Here is a 23,624-nt window from a genome sequence, read left to right as displayed (position 1 = left end):
GCAGATAACATTTCTCAGTATAAATGATTAGGGTAGTTTAGACAATTTACACCACTGTTCAATATCCACAGAGAAGTATTTGCAGAAGTAAGATGCATACACGTGTATATAGCGTTAGCCAGAGGATTATGTGTAAATAATAATTAACAGTAGTTTGCACAAGCAATCTCAATACCTTCAATACTCTGATTGCTATAGCTATTTCAGTGCTTAAAAATCAAGTTAGAACTGTCCTCATGTTTGACAGCTTCCTAAAACAGTCAGAATTGGGTATCTGGAGCTTTCTTATAAGTACAAACGAAGTGAGGTCATACTGAAGAAAAATTTATTCTCAAATTAAAATTCTTCTGTGACTAAATACGCCACCTGAACAATCTAAATCGGGAAGCACGTGAATAAAGTATTTCACTAAATGTTCCTAAAACAGGACCTCATTTAAATGAGGTAAATTAGCAAATATTCAGAAAAAAAAAAAAAAATTAGGACAATTCAGGTCAAATAAGAATCACCTCTTAAGTAAAGGCATCAGAGATTCACTGAAACCTAAAACTAGACAGGATATCTCACAAATACTTTTTATGAAATTTAGCCAAGTTAGAAGGAAAAAAAAAAAAAAATACACACACAAAAAAGCAACGCTCCCCCTGGCCAACCTCTAGGGGCTTTGTATAGTATAGGCTTGCATTGCAAGGCTTCTACTTAGCCCTAAATGCTACTAACATAAAACGTAAATGCAGTCCTAGAAAGCTGTTTTGCAGAAAAATGAAGGTCCTCATGGGAACTGGCTGAATCCGAGGCAGCATTGCGGCCTTGCAGCAGAGAATGTACACTGGGCTATGTAAAACGTTAAGCAGCAGGTTAAAGGAAGGGAATCTTCTCTGCTGGTACTTCCAAAAGTTCTGTGTTCAGGTTGGGCTCTCCAGTATAAGACAGATATAGACACACTGGAGTGAGACCAGCAGATGATAGCAAGACAATGAGGAGGCTGGAGCATAGGACAAGCAGAAGATGAGAGAATGAGTTTGTTCAGCTGTAAGAAGAGAAGGCTCTGCAAAGACCTAATTCCTGTCTATGACGAAATGGGAGGGTGTAGAGAAGACAGAACTAGATTTTTCTCCGAGGTGCACAGTGATAGAACAAGAGGCGATGGACAAAGTTGGAACATAGGAAATTTTATTCAGGTATTTAACTTCCCACCACAAGTGTGATCAAACACTAGAAAAAGGACCTAGAAAGGTTGAAAAAGGCCCTGTGCAACCTGCTCTAACTTGATCTTGCTTTGAGCAGAAAGTTAAACTACATAATCTCTGGAAGTCCAACCAACATAATTCCATGAACTTAGACGTGGATAGCCAGCAACATAGTGATGATATTGTATAAAAAGTATAAAAATAAAAACTTCATAAATCAACCCGGATTCTGTCTTTGCAGGTAGTGGAACTTACATCATCAGAAGATGCATTGCATGTCCATACATTTGAAGTTTTGTACACAAAAAGCCTTGTGGTGATTCCTTCATAACCAGTGCTTTTAATCCAAGATTTTTCTTCATTTAGCCCTTTGTTCTTTAAGTTATCAAAATAATGGACATAGGTAAAGCATTAGCTATTATAATCATGTATCATATAGCCATTATATTAAAGGCTAAAGGATGGAATAACCATTTACTTCTATAGAACACAGTAATGTAGAAAATATAAAACTATTACACCTTAAAACTCAAGAGATTTGCCCTCTGTATGGAGATATACAGATAAATCTCACAGAATTCCTCTCTCCTTAACTAGCAATCAACAAACATGGATAAAATGTAGTCAGCTAGATTGTATTTCATCTCCTTATAAAAATAACTAGCAACACCCAATCAGTTCTACCCATGCAAAAACATTGAAAAGAACAAGTGTTACTGAAATCATAATATGAAAACCTGTATCATTAATACTACATCATATAGTCCAAAATTCACGACACTGAGAAAAGTCAATAGTCAAGTTATTATCACTATCATTTTTTAAGGTCTTAAGTACAAGCTTTTTGCTGCAAAATGAAGATCTGTCATATCTGATTCAGTAACACCCTCACCCCTGAATTCAACGCTTGACTCTTACAGAATTACTTACAGAAACTCATTCTAAACCTGAAACAATGACAATTTCATCTGTTCCTGGAACTGTGATGTACACATCGTAGTTTCTTTTCTGCTTTTGGTCCATTTGGAAAGTCCACAAAAATATTCCAGCTTTGTTATTAGAAGAGTTACTGCACTTCATATTTAATGTCTCACATTTACCCACTGAAAACCTGAAATATCATTTTTTCCCACCCCCCCGGTATACTCAGTGACTCCACAGCAATACACGAATCTCTTATAAATATTCTCCCTGGAAATTCAATTATAACCATTGAAGAGCAACAGGCCATCAGCCAGATCTTTAGGAAGTAAAAAGGAAAGAAAATAAAAGTAAGCGACTGGAAGTATTTTCATTCTAATACACCTTCTATAAAACGTTTTCCCTCTAGCTCCTATCACCTTCATAGCAATTTAAATACATACTTGAGGACAGGCTTTCATCACAACATTCGGACACTGCTAGTCTGAAGTCTGTTTCAAGTAGTTACAATAGAGTAGATTTCCAAATTCAGATATCCACATTTGAAAATGTAAGCCTTGGATTTATGAAAAACTAAATGCACTGAAATATCTCATGACAACTATTCCTGTTCTTGACAAGTCTTCACGCTTACTAATTATAGAAGAACTGATGATTTGCTTATGGAAAAAAAGAATAATTTCAGCAAATTTAAAATAAATTGTTAAGTATATTGTAGTAAAAGTTTTCTAATAAAGTAAACTTGGTATGAAAATTATGTTTTAAAGTAGTTATTCCTCCATCATACTGAAACTGAAAGTCCTTATGATTACATGATAAATTAAGCCTATGATTACATGATAAATTAAGCCAGCTACTGGCAATAGACAGATCAGTGAGCCACAGCTGTATGGTAAATGGTGGTATTTCCAAGTGATGTTAATATTCTCTAGAGACACAATGTGACATTCTAGGCATCTGTTTTCCCTGTACAATTCCTATGGTGCAGCTAATTATGGCTTCCAGACAGCCACTGGAAAGATGACATTAAACCCATTAAAAACGTCAGCTGTTTAAAATGAAATTCTTAAATTCCTTCATAAAAAAGCCATACCCTAACATCAACCACATTGGATGACTAGAAATAGCAATATAAGCATCAAAGTGAAGTTCATGAGTTCTGGCATCAATACAGAGCTCATCTTGAAAGTCTCAGCCTTAGCATCACAGCATCATTAAGGCATCAGCCAGATGAACGTAGACACATCCATCCGGGTCTTGATTTTAACATGTTCTTCAGTATCACGCCTGTTTGTTGTGCATCAACCAACAGGCAAAGTTTTTAAAAGAGGAAAAATATTTTCTAATTATCTGTATGTCTCGACCACATTGACAGTTGAGTTTGCAAGCTACGAACTGGAGGATGATACCTATCAGTGACCAAAATCTAAATAATTCTGGAAACATTCATCCAATTTCCTGCCATAGAACGAAACAAAGTTAACTATAGCACGAGAAATAGAAAGAAAAGGAAAGAATTAAAATTGGGAAAAAGAAGAAATAAGAATATGTATAATGTTTTGCAGACATTACTCACCAAAAATAGAGTTCTGAAGTTGCTCAGATCGCCGAAGAATTCTTCTATGCTTACTGCTTTGGGATCAAAGGTAAAATATTCTCCCAAATTTTCATACAATTTAATCATGTTGTTGTGCATGTTGGACAATTTTTCATATTGCTCTCGGGCACTCTCAGCAAAGCTGTAAGGTTTTGTTAAGGAAAATGATTCAAATGTAATCCAATCTAACAGTAAAAAAAAAAAAAAGTAAAGAAAACTCAGTACAAAGGTTAGAACTGGACAATTTTCTAGAGCTGTCCTGCTTTCAAATATGACATTTTGATGAAATAATGTTTACATGTCTGCAAGTTCATATCAACATAAGGTAGTGGCACACTTTTCCATGAAATGGTTCCTTTCCAATGGTGAAGATTTGCCATTAATAGACTATGCTACGTACTTTATAAAATTTCCAAATATCGTGGACATTTTTCTTCTAATAAATGATTAGTTTTGTAAAATACATTCTATGAAAAGACATGCTGAAAATTAGTTTGCTGTGAGAATCTGACTATAATGCCCCACTCTGTTCAAGTGATGTCATATCCCCCGTATTATGTACCTATACTTTATCTGTAAAATTTGCATTATGCATAACTACCATAATTTTCTTTGCCTTTTATTAAAGACGTGTCTTATTTGTGGATTCTTTAATGCCTAGCCACATAGCTCAGCTCATGCCTCAGGCTGCCTGAACTAGGTACGCTTATTTGGGGAGCTCTCTCAACTATGTAATTTCACAGAACTTATAAAAATGGAATATCCACCCACCTGCCCCAGTTAACTGACAAACAGCTTTGAAAAATTATTAGTAAGAAAAACACCACGGAACAACAGAAGTCTTTTTATCCATTAGGAAGTATGGAAGTCTAGAAGTGAAACTGAGATTGACTTCCATCCCAGCAGTCATCATTAAAAGTTTGGCATAATCTTTTGAAATAGAAAAACGTGGCATTTTCTTCCCCTGTATGAAAAAAATATTTTTAGAATGATTCATTTGCAAACACAGGAAGGGTGCAAGCTACTAAGGGAAATATTCGTTTGCCTCAAAGCAAGTAAGTTTCAGTCTGCTGTTTTCTTCTGTTGTGGTTGCTTATATCCACAAAGATACAAAGTCCCAAATCACCGTTAAAAAAACCAGCTAGTACAGGATTAAACTAGTTCTGCTGATACTGAATTGTAGCTGATGAAAGTGTTGTGCTGTACATATCAAAACCCAAGAACAAAAGACACAAGTTATTCCCTGAAAAATCATGCAGCCTGTCTCCCTGTTGCTTTTACTTGTAATGACTCTCTTCCATGAGGATTCTGATTCTTAATACAGCAGAGCTCATGCTTCAACCTTTCCCCATACTTGAGTCTCTGAGACTCTGCCTAGTATCACATTTCTAATTACTCAACATTTTTGAGATCCCTATCTCCCTGCAAAATAACAAACAACCTGGAAACTAATTAGGGGAGAGAGACATACAGAGAAATCGGATAAACCATTTATTTTTGAGATTAGACTAAATGCCAAAATGATTCTTCAGAAAACAGTCAACAAATTGCAGAATAAAGAAAGGAAATTCAGGTGGGTAGTCTACATTTCCCTAGTATTTGGGTACTGTTGCGTACTTAAAAGGCTGTCATTTCACAAGCTACATGCAAGAGTACCAAGGCTGAAAATACCATTGGAAAGAGGCCTAATATTTCACTTGGATTTTCTTTTTCTCACTAATGGGAGGTATGTAAATAGTCATTTAAAAGTTGTCTTTTAAAAGTATCATCAAAAACTTTATATAATGTAAATCTTCCTCCTAAGAAACTTATTTTCCAAGTAATCCTCTCTTCTTCATTAAAGCCTCCATAGCACAAAAGCAAAGTGTATTCTTTTGTCAGCTTATAATGTTCATTTAGAATGGCAAAAAGGAGAAACCAACATCATGATGGATCTTAATGTATAAACATCAAGATTTTGAAACAGAAATATCTACCTATATAGTTTCATACCTGTGAAAATACAGTAGTAGTACCTATATTTTCAGTTTATTGAAATGAAGTTTAACCTGCTTGGTTAGAATTTCAAGCTTGGACTGTTGTATTGCTCATCTTAATACAAGACAAAGTTGGTATACCTCAGTCTTCAATGACATTTAACTGTACAAAAAGAAATGAAAGTTTAATGGCAAGAATACATTAAATAGGTAATAATGGCACATTACTGAATTATTGAGCACAGTCTAAAAATTTTAGAAAAACATGAATTGCCTTAGAGTCAGCAAACTACTGTGTTGAACAACTCACCAAAAATACTAGGAAAAAGAAATGTGAAGGTATGTAATTATACAAATCGTACCTGTGGTACCTCTTATAATATGAAACCAAATTAATAAACTTAAAATGACTGAAAAGTCTGAAACAAACAAACAAACAAACAAAATAAAACCCCAAAAAAGAAAAAACCTTCAAACATTCCAGATTTGAAATTAATTCTTTGAGACAAAGCTCCCAGAGTCAAATTCTCCATTCAGGCTGCACATTCAACATGAGAAGTTGAATCACTAAAAAGAAAAAAACCCAATACTGCTACTGAAACTAGAACATATTTTAAAGTAACACTGTAGAAACATATACTGTAATTTCAACATTATTTTTTTTTATCTAATAAATGCCGAACTGCAAATAAGAAATAGCATTAACAGATGGCTTGTAAGACAAAAGAATGTCGGTAAGATGGATTAATATGATGACCAAAGAGAGACTAGATCTTCATACTTATAAAACATTAGTAACTTGAAACATCACCTCGAAATGTTCTACTTCAAGTCATTGCTAATACACTCATTCCAGAGAAGCAAAGCCATACTTGCCTACACTATTTCATGAAAAAACATTTTTGAAAAATCTAAGCTATCAAAACTTTGCATAATAGAAATACTTAATTCCAACAGTTTTCATTAATATAGATTGAAGCTTTAATGAGTGCTCATTTAAAAACTGTAAACAAGGTTTCATTCTTACTATTCTGAACCAAAACAAAAATCATAGAACTATCAAGTGTAAAGATGCTTGTTCAACTAAGAGAAATTACTTTATTCACAACCTAGTTTTTCCACAAGCACACAGTTTTTAGTTTCTTTCACAACTATAAGAAAATGCTAAGCCAAGACTTTACTGTAAATACTATTATTTGAAAAATTAAACAAAAAACCCACCCAAAAAAAACACTTGGAGACATTTTTCCATCCTCAGTACCATACCTATTTCCCAAAGTTTCACATAAACCAAGAAAAATGGGTTTGTAAATCTGAATATATGAAGAGTTATTGCTTTATTAAGATTAGGAAATACACCACTGCAAAAATAACAGAACCATATCTAATTCCCATCTAGGCAACTTTATACCTATAAACCTTACCTAAGTTTTGAAATACTTATTTTAGTGGTTACTAGGTAAAGGAAAGTTTATGGTTTTTAATCCATTTCCTTTTTTCTTTTTAATACTACTGTGGATGGAAACTACACAAAATTACTCTGAGATTTTCTAAGTGTCAAGTTTGAATTTTTGAAGAAGTACTATTGCAGTTTAAAATTTACAGGTGTCTTCCAAAAGTGCTATCCTATTTCATTGCTTTCAACACATCACCTTGAGATTAATAAATGAATATATCACTGTTCAGTAACTGGCGCCAAAAAGTTAATAATTTATGCTTTACCATGCAATCCAGTAAAACTGTCTATACACCAATTCGCTGAAGAACTCTGAAGAAAATTAAAATGCAAACTAAGTAACAAAAGAAAACTTCATGTCTTTTAAACTACAAAGATAAAGGTAAATGCAGATCATTAACTTCCATTATCCTTATTACTTTATTAACTTTTGTTGCCAAATTTCAGTTATCTACTAATTCTACTTTTTCCTGTCTTCTTCCCGTTAAAAGAGAAGCTGGGAAGCTTTCACACCTTTTTTCTTTTTTTCTTTCTTTTTTTTTTTTTTAAAGGATTTTGTTTATGTGTTTGCATTACAGCCACCAACTTAAGCTTCCATCCAGTTCTGTGGTTTGCTTGACAATAACCACCACCAAGAAGTGAAGAAAAAAAAAAATGTTTAGATACCCAGATGGATAAGGATTTCTGCAGTGAGAATATTAAGTGTAGTGTCATTATCAGAATACAAGTAAATATTAGTACAGCTGTATAAAGCCAGCTGTAATGACTGAAAATATCTTTTCTCTAAGTCAGTCAATGATTTTTTACGCTTTGAAATATGACCAGATGACTACAGTTTGCTGGCATTTCAGTGCAATGCCTACTAAATTAATTCACTTAATTAAGCAAGCAATGGATACAAATGTTACCATGACACTATGCTACCACATTATGTCAGAGACAAAGAATCACTAATTACCATCAATAGTAGCATTAAATTCTTTACATCCATAGTAGGACCACTACCATGGTACTTCCATGCTTTCCCCTGGTTTCTTCCACGTAAACAGATGAGAAAAAAAGAGCAGAGAAGTCAAGGTTAAAGACCCCAAATCTGCTGGAGGGAAAGTCATCACTTCTACCATAACATCTGCTATGAATTTCACATCAATATACCAATAACTTGAATAATAGAGTTGTTAAAGTACCTGAACACACAAAAAACTCACTTGCCCAAAGGCAAGACCTATTACTGTCAGTATTTACAAAGAAAATGAAAGCCAACACTGACAGCTTGGCATTCATCAACAATAAATATGCCACAGTAGAAAGAGCATTGGTAATTTAACTATAATTATAAAAAATGCACTGGTGTTCCAGCAGTTAAAGAGGCCCCTCTCCAGGGTATATAGTCACTAAAAAATGTAATTTAAGGGATGTTGACCACAGGTCTGAAACAATAAAACAAACACCACAGAGCTTACGTCTTTGATACCTCCAGAAGAAGAAAGAATGTGCTGCAAACAAAAAGGAGATACCTGCCAGAAACTTCTTAACATTTTGCAAAAGCATTTCAAAGACTGAATACAAGTTCTTTTGACGTGTCCTTCCAGCTACTGGTTACAGGGAGCTGAAAACAGGTGAAAGCAGCATTCCATTGGGAGAGTTTTTCATGTAATGCTTGATTCTCAAAAGTTCACGCTGACACAAAAAAATTCGTTTAAGAAAGAGGCAGCTGGCATTATACTACCGATGGATTAACTCCTAATAGAGAGCAAAAACACAAGGACAAAAGAAAATACAGGCCCACTGGGACTAGAGATGGAAGATGTTCTCATTTATAAATATACTCAATCTAAAGGGAAAGAATCAATGTATTTAGCATATTATATAAATTAGCACTATAATGAGGAGGTAAAAAATAATCAGCCTGGGATTTTCTAGGAGTCTGGAAAGCAAAGCCACCTAAACTTTATTTATTTAAATATCTGATCCACTTATTTTTCAGTTAACTTCAGTTTTACTGAATGTATCAAGGATTCTTATTCTACTATACACACTTATCCTAATATTCATTACAGACAGAAACTGTTCTCAAAAGACAGCACAGTGTCATTAAAAAAACAGAAACGTAGCTTCATTATAAATCTCCATATGATTTCCTTTAAATTTGTCCACACCAGTCTTTCTAGGTGCATTTCTGTTTGATTTACAGTTAGATTTTATACGACACACTGGTTTTAGATAAAAATTACAGTCAATCATAATTTATAATGTAGAGTAGGAAAACTTGTAGTCCATTTACTATTTCCAATGTAAATAACTTTTTTTTCTTAAAATGCATTTTTGAAAAATGCACAGTGTTTTGGCTGTTAGCTTTAAGTTGCAGATTGATAAATCTGCGTTGAGAAGTGTAAAATGTCCATGAACTGTATCATTACACAATTACGAAGCTCTGAGCCTTCGTAATCCTAAATACTGCAAGACTGAAAATATATATGTCAACGTGTATTCTTTCATGCTTTACTAAATTTACAATTTGAAACAATTTATTATTCTGTTAGCTATTCCAAACTCTTGAGTACTCATTTACTGTTCTGAAAATTGACAATTTCCATCAGAACGTTCTGTGTCTCAGATAATACAGTTTAATTAAAACTGGCTTATTAAAATTTCCATGACAAATTATATGTTTGAATGTTTCTCTCCTGTCCTGAGCTGAACTATGGAATTAATGTCAGCAGTTCTTGAAGCAGGAGGGAATGCAGCCACATATCATAATGCCACCTTATTATTCTGGAGGTACACGTACACGCTACAAAACTCTTTAAAGCGACAGATATATCTGGAACAGCTAACATGCTGATAGCTGATGCTTTGATAAAATTACAGCTTTGTTATTAATCCAACACACCATATAAATTTTAACAGTATAAAACCAGTCTATTATCTTTGCTGTGCATTCTTCTATTTTGAAGAAACAGAAGTTAGTTTTGCTTCCATTAACTAATTGTCAGTTAGCTCAATCCATAACATAATACTGCAGACACTGTGGGAAAATTAATAAATGTGCTGAAAAACTGCCTATTCAAAAAGCTTGAAAGTAAAATTGCTGGAGCCCGAAATGGCATAGTTGGGGGAGAACTAATTAGGCAGAAAGAATTATGTAAATAATCACACAACAGCTGATTTTTCTTTGTATGCCTTTATGATGTATTAGATAAAGCATACAAGAGTGGGATTAAAAAACATGTGTGACACCACTCATCATAAATGTTGCATTTTATTAATATTAATGTGTGGATCACCAGACCTGCTTGCAAATTAACCTTACTTATAGGTGGCACTTGACATCCTCAGCAGTAAGAAATTAGCAACAAAAGGAAATCAGGTGTACAGGACAGCAGGCAAGAAATCAGAAAACAATTAGAAGACTCTGCTTCCACAGAAGGGTCTGCATTTATACCTAAAGGTACTTTAATGAAAATTCACAACCTAATTCATATTTGGCCCTCTCTGTTTCCGAGTTTGAATCAAGCGCTGAGTAACAGCCAAACTGCTTAAATGGGTGACTGAGCACTGGAACAGGTTGGCCAGAGAGGTTACGGAGTTTTGGAGATACCCACAGCCATCTGGACACGGTTCTGTAAGCCTGCTCTAGATGGCCCTACTTGAGCGGGGGGGTTGGACAAGATGACCTCCAGAGGTCCCTTCCAACCTCAACCATCCTGCGACTCTGGGAAATCTAAATGAACAAGGCTTTGGTTACTCTGTCTATATATAATTTCAACTTCAATACATAAGGTCTCAAATAATTTCTTTGCCCTTAAGCAGGATATATAATGCGACTTCATTCCATTAAAAAAATCCCAAATTTACAAATAAGTTTTACACACTGTACTTTACCCAAATATGCTTTTCCCACTCCAAGCATGCCAAAATTAAGTCAGATTATGAGACCTGCTGAAGAGAAACATGAAACACTAAGAACAAACCAGTTGTCAGAATCCTCACTATGAACTATAAACATCCAATTTTAAAATTACCTTGCTGAATAGTTAATTATTTCAACAAATCAAATGGTCTTTATTATTTAAACTTGTTTTTCAATAAAATGGATTATTCTCATCATCATCAAAATTTCAGAAGATACTAACAATTCAGCTGAAGCAAGTATAAGGACCAAATAATTGAGTTTATTTATCTGCACTGGGTTTGATTTAGCAGCCTATCCACACTTCTGCCAACTCATTGACCGACTTTACAAAAAAGAACCAAGCCCATGCTTCAAACTCATCCGTGAAAATAATGTAATCCCTTGACACCATCACCTGAAATTAAAACCGTAAGTAGACTGCTTGCTAATCTATTGCCATACACTGTTCACAGAGAAAACCACTTTTTGTCTTTTCATGGGTACACTTATCAACAACTAATATTAAAGAAATACACTTCAACAAGAACACAAATATTTTTGTAATGATTTCCAAACAACTAGCACTAAGTGTGAAAATTTACTAAAAATATTTCAACCATCCAAACTGCATTCTGTCATTTCAAAACTCTTGCACACCATTTCAGAGCAGGATTCCGGATCAAGGAACTGCCAAACTAGGCAAAAAATATGTTTCATATAACTAGAAGAAAAAGTTTGATTCAACAGCGTCATCATCTTTAATGAAGGATGCACCAGTGCTCTTACCAAGCTCAAACATAATAGAGCATTCTTTAATTGGAGAAACACAAACGGAACTTATTAGCTGAAGACAGAAATTCAGCTTTAATAACAGTAAGTCATTTACACTGATAGCTTTATTTTCACCTGCTATCAGTATGTAAACAGATGTTAACAATTTTATCATTCACACTCCATACATAATGTATCTCTGTGACTACACAGAAGGCAAGTCTTCTGGAGCATACACAGATATTATGAATCACAATTATATACCTAATCTTTTCTTCCTGTTGAAAGTCTTTGTTTAAAAAAAAAAAATAAAAGAAAAAAAAATGCAGAAATCTTCATTACAATACACTTCATCTACCCAACTTAGAACCCAAAGAAACCAAGACCCATAGAAGAAGCCCCATTTTATCTCTTGACACAAAACCATGTACTTCTGAAGAGCTTAAAGATTCACTAATAAAATACCCATAAAAAGCTCAGTGTGAGAATTTCTTTCTCATTACAAAGCAAATTACCTCATCATTCAGCATTCTGACAGAATAGCCCAGAAAAAAAGCCTACAAAAGAACAGTTGCTTCTCCGTTATCATACAAAGAGGTCTATTCCTCTCCCTGCCCTTCCTTCCATCAGCACCTGAAGAAGTCATTAACTATCAGAACTATGTAATACAACTGCATTCACTGTGTACAGACACTACTTCAGTGTTTGTGTTCATGAAAACGAAGCACAGAAAGATCATAGCCATCTGATAACAATGCTAGCTGTGACCTGCTCCTTCTCCATAAACTGCAGAATCATGCTTAAATTCATGCTAATTAAGAAGAGGCTTTCTGACTTGTCCCTAAACGGCCATAAAACTTTCATCTTGATAAACACCAGAAAAATCTGTCAATGTTTACTAACTCCTAGCTCTAAGTAATCATATCAATTCCTAATTTTCATGCATTCAAACTTCTCAATAATGAAAAGACTATTTCCATTGATTCTACATACAGCACTTTACTATGCACAAGAGAAAGCTTATGTCAACACAATTTCAATACTGCCTATTTTATTTATACTTCTCTTAATCAGGATGCAAAGATCAGTGCTCATTTCTCTGAAAGTCCCATAGGAACTCTCTAGGCAAAAACTGATAAACAAGGGCCTATTTTATAAAATATTCAGTCCAAGGAACAAAGCTCCACAGGCTGTTTCTTAGAATGGTTTATATTGCAAAAGTCTGCCCAAAGACTTACGATGCCGATTTAGGAATTTCCTGTGGTGGCATGAAGAAGAAAATTTTAGAAGTAAATAAGAGCACTTGGCTCCTCAAACAGAACACATAAAAGGCAGCATTTATAAAGCCACAAGCTAGAGAGAAGGGAAGATCTTGTCTATCTTAAATAAAAATATTTTTTTAAATTGGAAAACCTCCAGAATTAGAGCTAGGTATTAACCTAAACTAAAAACACTAATATTTTTTTTCTTTCAGAGACAAAGACAGTTGATGACCTCAGAAGTTAAGGGTTTTTTTCTATAATTGTAACGGGGAAATAATCCCCAAAGTCCATACTCCCATTTTTAACCGGAGACAGAAAGATCAAAACGATTTCTAAAAGCTCTAGAACTCAAAGTAAAACAAACCTTTAATCCTGACAAAAACAAAGCCTCATTTCCACTGATGAAGTCACCAGAATTTTGAAACTGCTTTTGCAAAAACATGCTGAGAGGAACTGAATTTACTGACACCGCCTGACAGGTGAAAAACATCCTTTTAAGAGAACGGCAAAATGCCACTTGTGAATGAAAGAGGTGGACTATTTAGCTTCATTTGGTCTGAAATGGAAGTTGTGAGAGCTGTTAAAAATAAGGAAAAAGAAGATTATATCAGATGAAGCATGAAACAGATAAATACAGGTATAGCTATAACTTCACACTCAGTGCGTATTGGTTACGTATTTCATGATCTTCCCTCGCAGTTCTTAAGCCTTTTCAGACCTACACCACGTACTGCAATGCGACGATGGCATGAAGAGGGGGTCACTGATGGAGTGCTAGGACAACGGATACTAGAAGATGACAGGACAGAGGAAAGGCAAAAAGAGTCTGATAAAATGACAGAAGAATGTAAAGAACTCTCCAGTTTATTATTCCAGCTTGGTAATGCTTTACAGGTTATTTTCCTATACTTGTACAAAATTAATAAGTCTTTGCTCAGATCCTGCACAATCATGGATCACATTTTTGCCTAGAATCCCACACTAAGAAGTCTGAAAAGTAGTCGCTCCCTATATACTTTATGCAGGTGCTTTTCCAGCACCTTTTACAACAGAAATCATCTAGTTCTTAACTCAATTCTCATTTGTGATATTTTGGTTTAAAAATAATTTGAAACAGTATGAAGAATGGCTTTCGTAGCTTTTTCAGACTCAAATCTCTCTCATATTTTGTGGTGGCAAACAATTAATTATAATCACTATTCATGCATTAATTAGAAAGTAACACAGAAGACATGATAGTCAAGAATATATGAAACAGAAAGCGTTGCAAGAGTAATGGATTTCTAGCATACCTTCCCTGGAGAACAATTAGATAAAAATATGTTTAGATGAATAAAAACAAGAAAGAAAACAACTAAAATGCAGCTAGTACAAACAAAATGATTCTGCAAAATTTGTTTTGCATATTATTTTCAAATTAATTAAATCTGACTGTTTCAAATAACACAAAGCATTGACAAACAATGTTCTGACAACAATAAAAGAAATTAGTTGTTGATACCTATTTCAGCAAAGCCACGGTAAGGTAGCCACTCCTAGAAATATTATATTAGCTTTGGAACACACAATGAGATGCCTTAAACAATAATTACAGCTTTCCATGCCCTAAATCTTTCAGAGAAACTGCAACCACATTCACTTTCTCTTTGATCATGCAGTTTTTCCTCACTTCATCTGGATTTAATTAAGAGAGCTATGTTTGAGCTGTCAGTTGTACCCTGTTTTAACAAGCTTCAATCAGTAGATCTGATGGTTACTGCATCTAGATAAAGTTTTTCAGTAACGTGTGGGGAAGGAAAAGAGAAGTGACTCCTTATATTTCTAGGTTTCCTTTAATGCAGCAATGTTAGAAGTCCTCATTTTCTTGTTTTTAGAAATCTGAGAAAGTTCAGATCATATAATGTTGCAAGAGCCTAGATGTTCAAAATCGAAGAGGAAAAGGAATGATTTTATGCCACCTAATAAAAAAAAGCATAGAATAACTTTATTAAAAGTAAGATTTGTTTAGTGCAAACAACTGTTGTAATGAGGTGTTCACAAAATTCAAGCACAGGAGAAAATGAAAGACTACACTCTAAAAATGAGTCTATTTTGCACCTGAACAGTATTTTGAATACCAGTTGCATACTTAAACCCACACATGATATATGATTTGAGTAAAATGGTGCATGTCCTTTCCCTCCTCTTTTCTCTTCAGATATTAATACCAAAATATGTAACCATAACTTATTGGGCAATTATTTGCTGGGAACTCACCACCTTATGCACACAAATAGCCTTGCCCCAAATGACTGGGATTAAAACAAAAAGTCTGGAAAGTGAAGTAATCCCTCAAATTTCTATCTCAGCCAACAAACACGTCAGGATGTTTCTTAAACAAATGTTCTAGTCAGACAGAAAAGCAAAGAGCATAATCACAGGACGATCAGGATCTGAAAGTTTCTTATACTCAGACACAGCACTTAAAAAAAATGAGTACACTTTCTCCAAAAAGTTTTTTTCTAATTACTTTGCCTTTTTGGTGAGTGGAGAAGGGCAGAGGGCAAAAAGCAGTTCCATCAACACCAACATTTTTGATAAAGCATTGTCTCATGACAGTTTGATTTTGATATCTAATGCTGCGGCTCCAGGGATTATAGAGTACACTCTCCCTTTAATTTCAGATTTTAAAATAAGCATACAGCAATTAGAGAGTGGATCTCTAATGAATTATCATTCTAGCAGTGCACAATTCTTTACAAAAATATCTTTGAGTGATCTGGACAACTTGGTTTAATATAAATTTAAGGATGAAAGCACAGTTTCCCTCAGGCAATTATTCACAATCAAGAAGCCTTTAGATTTCCATGTATTTCAGTAGATTTTTGTTCATAGAATTTTATTCTTTAGAATCTCCTAAACACGCGGGCTTTTCCTCCTATATAATTTTTCATGTGTCTCCATAGATTACTGTCAAAAAATTCTTCTCTCACTAGTTGGCCAATATATACTCTAAAAATGCATTTCAGCAATCTTTTTATACTTTTCTCCTTTCTCGTATAAAATCCTCTCTCAATCTTATTTGGTACTAGCTTTGAAGCACAATTCTAGATGCAGTCTTCAAGGTGCAGAATAGAATGGAGCTCCCTCATGTGGTAAATCTACATAATCTCAGGGATTAAACAAAAAAAAAAATCCAATACAAATCTATAGTCAAATGTCTGGATTTAAACAGATAACCTACACAAGTTTGTACTGTATAATTTAGAGAATATATGTTCTTCAATAAATGAAAATCAGAAAAATAAGCTATTTGAAGTTCTTAATTGCCACACAGCTACCTGTTGCATATCACTGCGCCTCCCCATTTGTAACATTTGTTCAATTTCTTCCTTTATTCGTACATACGGAACCTACAGATTGTCTGCACACTCCTGTTCACAGGATTTATAGTATAGCCCAATATGAAAGAAATCAATATAATCTTACGTCCTCTCATATCAGGGCCGTCCTTAAAAGGAAATGAAGATCTGAAGGTAGAAATATACTGTCAGAAAGAAAATTGATAATCTACTTTGTACAACACTATTTTCAATTATAATGTTCCATAGTACTTGTATTTTTAAATATTAACTTCATGAAAACTCTACCTTAGTCCAGAGCAGCTAAAATCCAAAGGATCATTTTCCAAAGAGATTTGTCATTTCTTTTACCGATATCAAATAGTTGTAAGAGAAATGAACGTTATGCATTAAAACATGACACGTTCTTAGGTGATTTTCAAGTTCAATCTAAGTAATGATTATACCTATGTAATCCTATAGTCATCACCTGGAACACCATGGGCATTCTTAGTTTGCTTTAAGAAAGATGAATCAAAGAGGAAAAAACATTCTGGCAGAAGGATATTTTGTGGATGATTCAATTCTTCCTGCATACATCTGAATGAAGGGCAAAACAAGAAGGAAAGAGAAGAGCCCTTTAAAGAGCAACACTAAAGTAACAACAAATGAATGACAGCTGACTCTGAAAATCCAGATGAACTGGGTAAATTCACCATCTGGGAAGAAAAGTTCTTCAAATAAGCTTCTAATGGACATAACCGGGGCGCTTAAGCACAAAGTTTTAATTTAATTCACAGATTGAACACTTTTATTAAAAATCATATGATTTTTTGTGAAGAAAGATGAGTCACTATCACTTTTCTTTCATATTTTTTGGATCTATATGCTTCTCCTTTTGCTCTCCTCCCCTCCAGGCCCAGCCACATATCTTTCTGTGATACCCCCCTCCCAGCCTGACAGCCCTACTTTCAACTCCATGTAAAACACTCTGCAAATTCACCTGACTTCTTCGGTATATAGGATCTACATAAACATGCAAAAAACCTGAAGTCAACACACTTAAAATTCTATCTCAATGCAACAAAAGAAAGAACATACTCTTATTAAAATGAAAAATAATGAATTTTCCTCCGTGAGGTACTGTGACCATATGATCTATACTGCATTTCCAACTGCGTTTGCTTCTTGGGTTTTTCCCTTATAAAAAAGAGAAGGTACTATACAGTTTCTCTTACCAACAAACTATATCCTCAGGAATGCATGGATCCGCTACTTTCTCAAATATAGCATCACACACTTTTCCACAGTTATTCTCACACTATTATGTCCTGATTCCTGATTACTCTCCCAAGGCCCTTTGGTATTTCTCTCCCTTGTGTTTGCATTATTTATCGATTCGTTATCTGAGAATCTAACCGATATGCTGTTTGCCTTCTGTTACAGACCCTTCCTGAAACGATTACAGAAAAGTGGGCTTCGCACCACTCCCTGAAGAACCTGACCGATACCTTACTCTACTAAATATATTGCTACTTATCATCCCCCTTTGTTTATGCCCCTAAGGCAGTCTGTAGTCTGTGAGGCTAATGTTGTCTCAAAGCAAATCAACAATTTTCACATAACTGGTCAAGCACTGAAACAACGATTTACTAATATCTCTCTGTTGGCTTACATCGTGTTTTGCTCATAAAAGAATGGAATATCTCATGATCAATTATGCAGGCCTGTGTAGAATTCCTTTTTCATCAAGGAACATAAAGATATTAAAATACAGGAATATAAAAAAAGTGAATGAAGCCAGGTATCTAGCAAAAGCACAGCGAAGTATCATTAAAAACTTGCATTAGAACAAAAATAAACATCTGGAATCTTGCCAGATTAGACTTGACCAATTTAAAGTTTTCTAAATTCTACTTCACTAAGCAACACACAGACTGTATCAAATTAAACAATTAACATTAAATATCTCACCATGAAATATCTCAACAGTATCTCTGTTATTTGATGGTATGTAATAAAAACAGACTAACAATTCTTTTGATGCATAGTGCACCACAGAGGAAAATACAGAATCTCAGCATACCTTAAGGAAAATTTCATACTTGGTGTGATTAAACCTGCCCCCCCCCCCCCCCCAACCCACCCACATTTATTCCAGAAAGCTTCAGTATGCCTCATTAAAGCTGAAAGAGGTAGTAAAGCAAAGGAGATGGCTTTAGATTTGCAATCGATAGTGTGTTTGTTCTGGTTCAAGGTAAAACTGCTACTCCGCATACCCTACAAGAAGCCCTTGTAAATCCACACTGGCTGTTTTAAATTTACAGATTTAATGTAGAAGACGGACTGACAGTTTCTTCCACCACTATTTCTCACATACCTCTTAGTAGCACATTTACTCAGAAGAAATAAAGCAGAGGGCATAAATATGAAGGCTAGAACTATGCTCAAACCTCCTTCATTCTTCAACCCTCTTCTGTCAAAGAAACAGTTCAAGGAAAATAATGTTAGACTGTCTCTCAGGAGGAAGACTGGACTTGACCAAGCAGGAAGATACCAGAGATTTTTTTTCTACAAGGTTAAACTCATCTTTAATTGGAAAGTCTCTCTAATTCTACATGGGTTGCAGCTTAGTAACCATGCATGCTCAAAGCAAATTAGTAAGTGAAAGAAAATAAAGTTTCATTTAAAATGGCTAGTACGAAAACCTGTGTAGCAATTCTGAAATTGTAAAATATAATACTTCCTAGAACTCCCATAAGGATTGTAACAGTATCATGGCAAACTGATTGATTTTTCCAGTAGTTTAGGAAGACGTTTATTTGGGAAAACAACTAGCAACACCACCATTTACTGCATTAAGTAACAAACCAAACCCAACTGGTTTTCAGTCATGACCAGAAAAGGAGACTCATTGTATTAGGATAGTAAAATGACTTGCCTTGTTTCAGCAATATATCTTTATAAGGTAACTTTGTACAAAGATTCACAGCTTTCATCTGCTGCATATTACAGCAAATACAATGGGAAAATGTGTTGCAGGTCTAGAATATTTACACACAGCAGAAACACTATATTTAACCTTATATTAATTCAATGATGCCTATTGACCTTCATGACAAATATCTAGTCATAGAAAATGTGACACCACTCGTGCAAATATTTCAAAGCAATTTTAGTGAGGGATTAATTTTTTTCAGGGTGAAAAATTAGGTAAGTGAAAGGATTAGTAAATGCCACAAGGCCATACCGACATTTCTCAGTGGAAATGGAATTGAATAGCAACAGTTATATCATGACTGTCACTGAACAACAGAATCTCCTAGGGGGAAGAAAAAAAATTACAGCTTCTGGGATTGTTTCTGTGTGAGTGCTGCTGTACTGCTCAGGACTGAGATCTTCAGAATGTGATTCTGCTATTGTGCCTTCTAATTACAACAGGTCCTGGCCAGATTTCTGACCTGCTGATTATCTAATTTTTAAACGGGTACCTATAAAAAGGCTAGTCTGCACAAGCAGATCATTTTATATGCTGGGGAGACAAACTCTCCAAAGACTAAGTAAACAGCTTAAGTACATTTGAGCTCAACACCACCAAATAGCAGTCTTTTTTTTTTTTCCCATAGCGTAATAATGTCAACTGAATATACATAACTAAACCTAGCACAAATTGCTTGTAATCTGATTTTGAACTTGGCAGGGTCAGTTCTTCAATAGGATTCAAAATGCTGAGACGCTATGAGCTTGAACAATTAGCAATGCAAAAATGGAAACAGAAAACACTGTTTATTCATTGATGCCCTGAATTTTCTAATAAAGCTGCTAGTTTGGAAAAGAAAAGCAGATTATACGTATGTACTAATTCTTCCTATCTTCTACCGCAGTGCTTTGAGCAGTGGGATTTTCTGTCTATGCTGATGAAATACGTCAGACCTTCAGATGTACTTCTAAGAATTACAAACACGATCAGTTTAATCAAGTGTGTCTTGGTTGCTTTAGCATACCCATTTAAATATGATGAGAGTGTTCAGAGATAAAAGGTTTTTAAATATAAGCTCTCATAAAATGATATACTTTTGGTTTCCTTTTCAAAAGTGCATTTTATTGATTCTTTTCTTGCATTTGGGGCAACACAAAATAATGCACATTTGGGGCATGTGCATTTGGTGGCTGTCAGTCAAGCAGCCAAGCAACTCACTGAAATCTCAAATCTGATACTCAAGTCACAAATTTAGCTTTCTTAGAGGTACACGAACTTAGAACAGAGCATCCTGGCTGCAAAATGTAATGTGCACCAACCTCCTGTTTTTTTTTTCTTCTTTGCTCATCATGTCAATCAACTATGCAAATTTGAGTAAAAAGCCTATAGAATATGTAGTAGAAGGGGGAAGTTCTTAAGAGCATTTTAATATCTCATTAACAATGAATTCAAATTGACCTAAGTCTGTAGTGGGGGGGAAAAATGGGATTTTTTTTTTTTTTTTCTTGTATGTCTTTAGAATTGCAAAAGTATAAAATGAATTGTAAAGCATTAATCTGTACAGACATACAGCATAATAGGACTTAAAAATGCTTAAAGCATTTTCCGTTTAAAAAGCACTGAGCATATACTAAGAACAGTTTACAAAGAAGCAAAACACATTTGTAACTTTCAGGGTATAGGCAGAAAGACAAAGTTTGCATCTTTTTGTCATGTTGAACTTTTCCTGCCACTAGCAAGAGTATTTCTAAACCTTGTCATTCTGACACGGTGCCCCTTATCTCAAAATCTGGGTCCTCAGCCTTCATCCTTCCAGCCACTGGCTACTTTCCATTCTCCTCTTACTATACTGTCTTCAAATCTTTCTCTAGCTGATTGCATTCTCACTCCCCTTTCTGTTATTATACGCATCTGACTAGAACAGAGCAATGAAATGAAGGTGATTAGACAGGAAGCTCAACAGAATCAGAGCTTCAAAATTAATTCCATTCACATTCCTACTGCAGCAGTTGTCCTCGGCCTGTACGGGCTTGTAAGAATCAGAAGTTAAATAGGAAACCAGGATAGAAAGAGCCAACGAACAGGGTGATTATACATTTCATCTGAGACAGTATTTTTGGCTGTACTCAGACAGAAAGTGAAAGGGAACCAAAGAACTTTCAACTGAGGAAAATTATTTACTGATCACTATATTTATAATATACTGCACATACTTGCCTATTGAGCAGGCAACCATAATGTGTCTTTTTACCAGGAAGGTAAGTCCTTAGAAAGCCTTTTCTGCTCTCTTTCCTTGGGCTTGAAACTTGTAAACCACGAGTAAGTAAAAAGATATTGAAACAACATAAGATACAGTTTAAAAAAAAACTCCATAAACCAAAGATTCAACAGCAAATAAATGGTTACTCTTCTGTGCGGTACCTTCAGTAGGCAGTGCAAAGTCTTTCTCTTCTTCTTCCACTTACTATTTTAATTTAGAAAAAAATACGGTTTTTCTTGTATGTTGCTAATAGAAAGTTAAATTAATCACAAGTTTATTTTTGAAGAAATAATTTAGCTCATAGTTAAATGCAAACAACTACAAAAATTATATATTTTAAAATAATCAATACCAAATAGGAGAAGTCTCATTAAACGCTGTAGTAGCAGCACTACTACTAGATGCTCATTATAATTTCTTGATATTAAGCAAGATCCTAAAGTTTCAACAAGTTCATAATTGTTTCATGGGTGATAACAAAATAGATCATATGATGGCCTCAGCTGATCCTTTTAAGAATCATATAAATCAAAGTTTAAAACAGCTGAGTGAAGCTTAAAGTAGTCCATTTTTCCCCACTGGAAAAAAAAAGAAAAAAAAAGTATTTTAAAGTTCCATTGTTTCTAGCCTTTCCTCATTTACAAACAATATGAATAATATGAATTTAGTGTTATTTGTTCTGTTTTCTCTATATTAGCAAGAAAGACTAACAATTGATGGTTGAAAACATTAAAAAAATTACCGACTAAGCATTTAATCAAGTATTAACTTTTTCTGAGGTAAGACTTGGAGAGAACAGCTGACGTTTTGATCTCTTAAACTGGAATAAATCACTGCTGTTTCATTTCTTTCCACTCTATGCACTCATAAGTCTTCTTAAAAAAGACTTTATTCCCTGGTGCTAGCATATCTTAAGACGTGTTTTCTGCTGACGGTTCCTTGGAGTTTGTTTTTCACTGTACACAGAAGGCTTGACTTTAAACAAATGCCCAACACTATGAGTAACAAAACACCCTGTTACATTCGTGTAATGTAACCATAACTTAAAAAAAATAAAAACAAAAAATCAAAGAAAAACCCAAACCATGCTACATCTAGAAGCCAGGTCTTTCTGTTCCTTTGTTATTCACTACATAACTTAATACTTCATAACTTTCAAACTACAGTAAATGGGTTTTTTACTGCCTTTTTTGGGCAACATAGGTTTTCTCACTTGGGGGGGGGAGAAGAGAGAAAGAGAGGGAGGTCAGGAGGGGATAAGAACCAGGTTCTTCAGGAAGTCAAAAACCAAAAATCTCACTGATGTGCAAACTTCAGTAAGGTAGACCTTTTCTCCCTAGACATTATTTAGGAAAAGTATTTTATCTGGATAAAACACCCGTTATTTTCCCTCTTTTAGTCAAGAACTGCACTTTTCAATGAAAGCGTTTTCAAATGTCATTTCTGTAGATAGCAAGAACAAAAACTTTATAAAATATTGTAAAAAAAGGCACACACATAAAATTGTCTTAAGGATTATACGTGACTTAGAATTTGAAAAATCATTGAATGGTTCTCTTTTCCAGTTCCCAAAGTACTGAAAAATGCCTCTACATTTAAAACCACATTCAAATATACTCAGGCAAAAGATAGTTACTTCAAATATAGCGGCATATACCAGAGTTCCTAGAAATTTCCCCCCTTTGGGGTTATTTTTGAGAAGCCCCTAGTTGTGAGCAAATTCAGATATTAATGTACATTCTCACGCAGAAATGAAGGCACCAGTACATTTCAAATTGTCTGAAAAAACAACAACAGGCTTTCCTGAAAATGACATCTCAAAACACTTTAAGTGAATTATTTTTCCACAACAAGCTAGGAGGAAATCCCAAGTGTTAACAGATGACAAGAGCGTTAATGCCATTAACATTCTTTTAGCACTCCGTGTCAGCGTGTAAATGATGTCCTGCTGCTCAGTCACCCTGACAGAGGAAAAAAGCTTCACAGCCATTTCCAG

The 23,624-nt window shown here is 34.6% G+C and overlaps 1 protein-coding gene across 4 annotated transcripts in view; it reads right to left on the bottom strand.

Moving 5' to 3' along the window:
- DIAPH2 (diaphanous related formin 2) overlaps positions 1-23,624 on the bottom strand; it is a 251,721-nt gene that overhangs the window by 95,340 nt on the left and 132,757 nt on the right. For all 4 annotated transcript variants that reach the window (XM_082323488.1, XM_082323489.1, XM_082323490.1 and 1 more), the window contains one exon: positions 3,688-3,853. In XM_082323488.1, coding sequence (XP_082179614.1) covers positions 3,688-3,853 — 166 coding nt within the window. The remainder of the gene's footprint in view (positions 1-3,687; positions 3,854-23,624) is intronic.

The sequence above is a fragment of the Platalea leucorodia genome, assembly GCF_965183815.1.
Source record: "Platalea leucorodia genome assembly, chromosome: 10".
NCBI lineage: Eukaryota > Metazoa > Chordata > Aves > Pelecaniformes > Threskiornithidae > Platalea > Platalea leucorodia.
The sequence above is the reverse complement of the archived record's forward strand: the minus strand, read 5'-3'. Positions and strand labels throughout refer to the sequence as shown.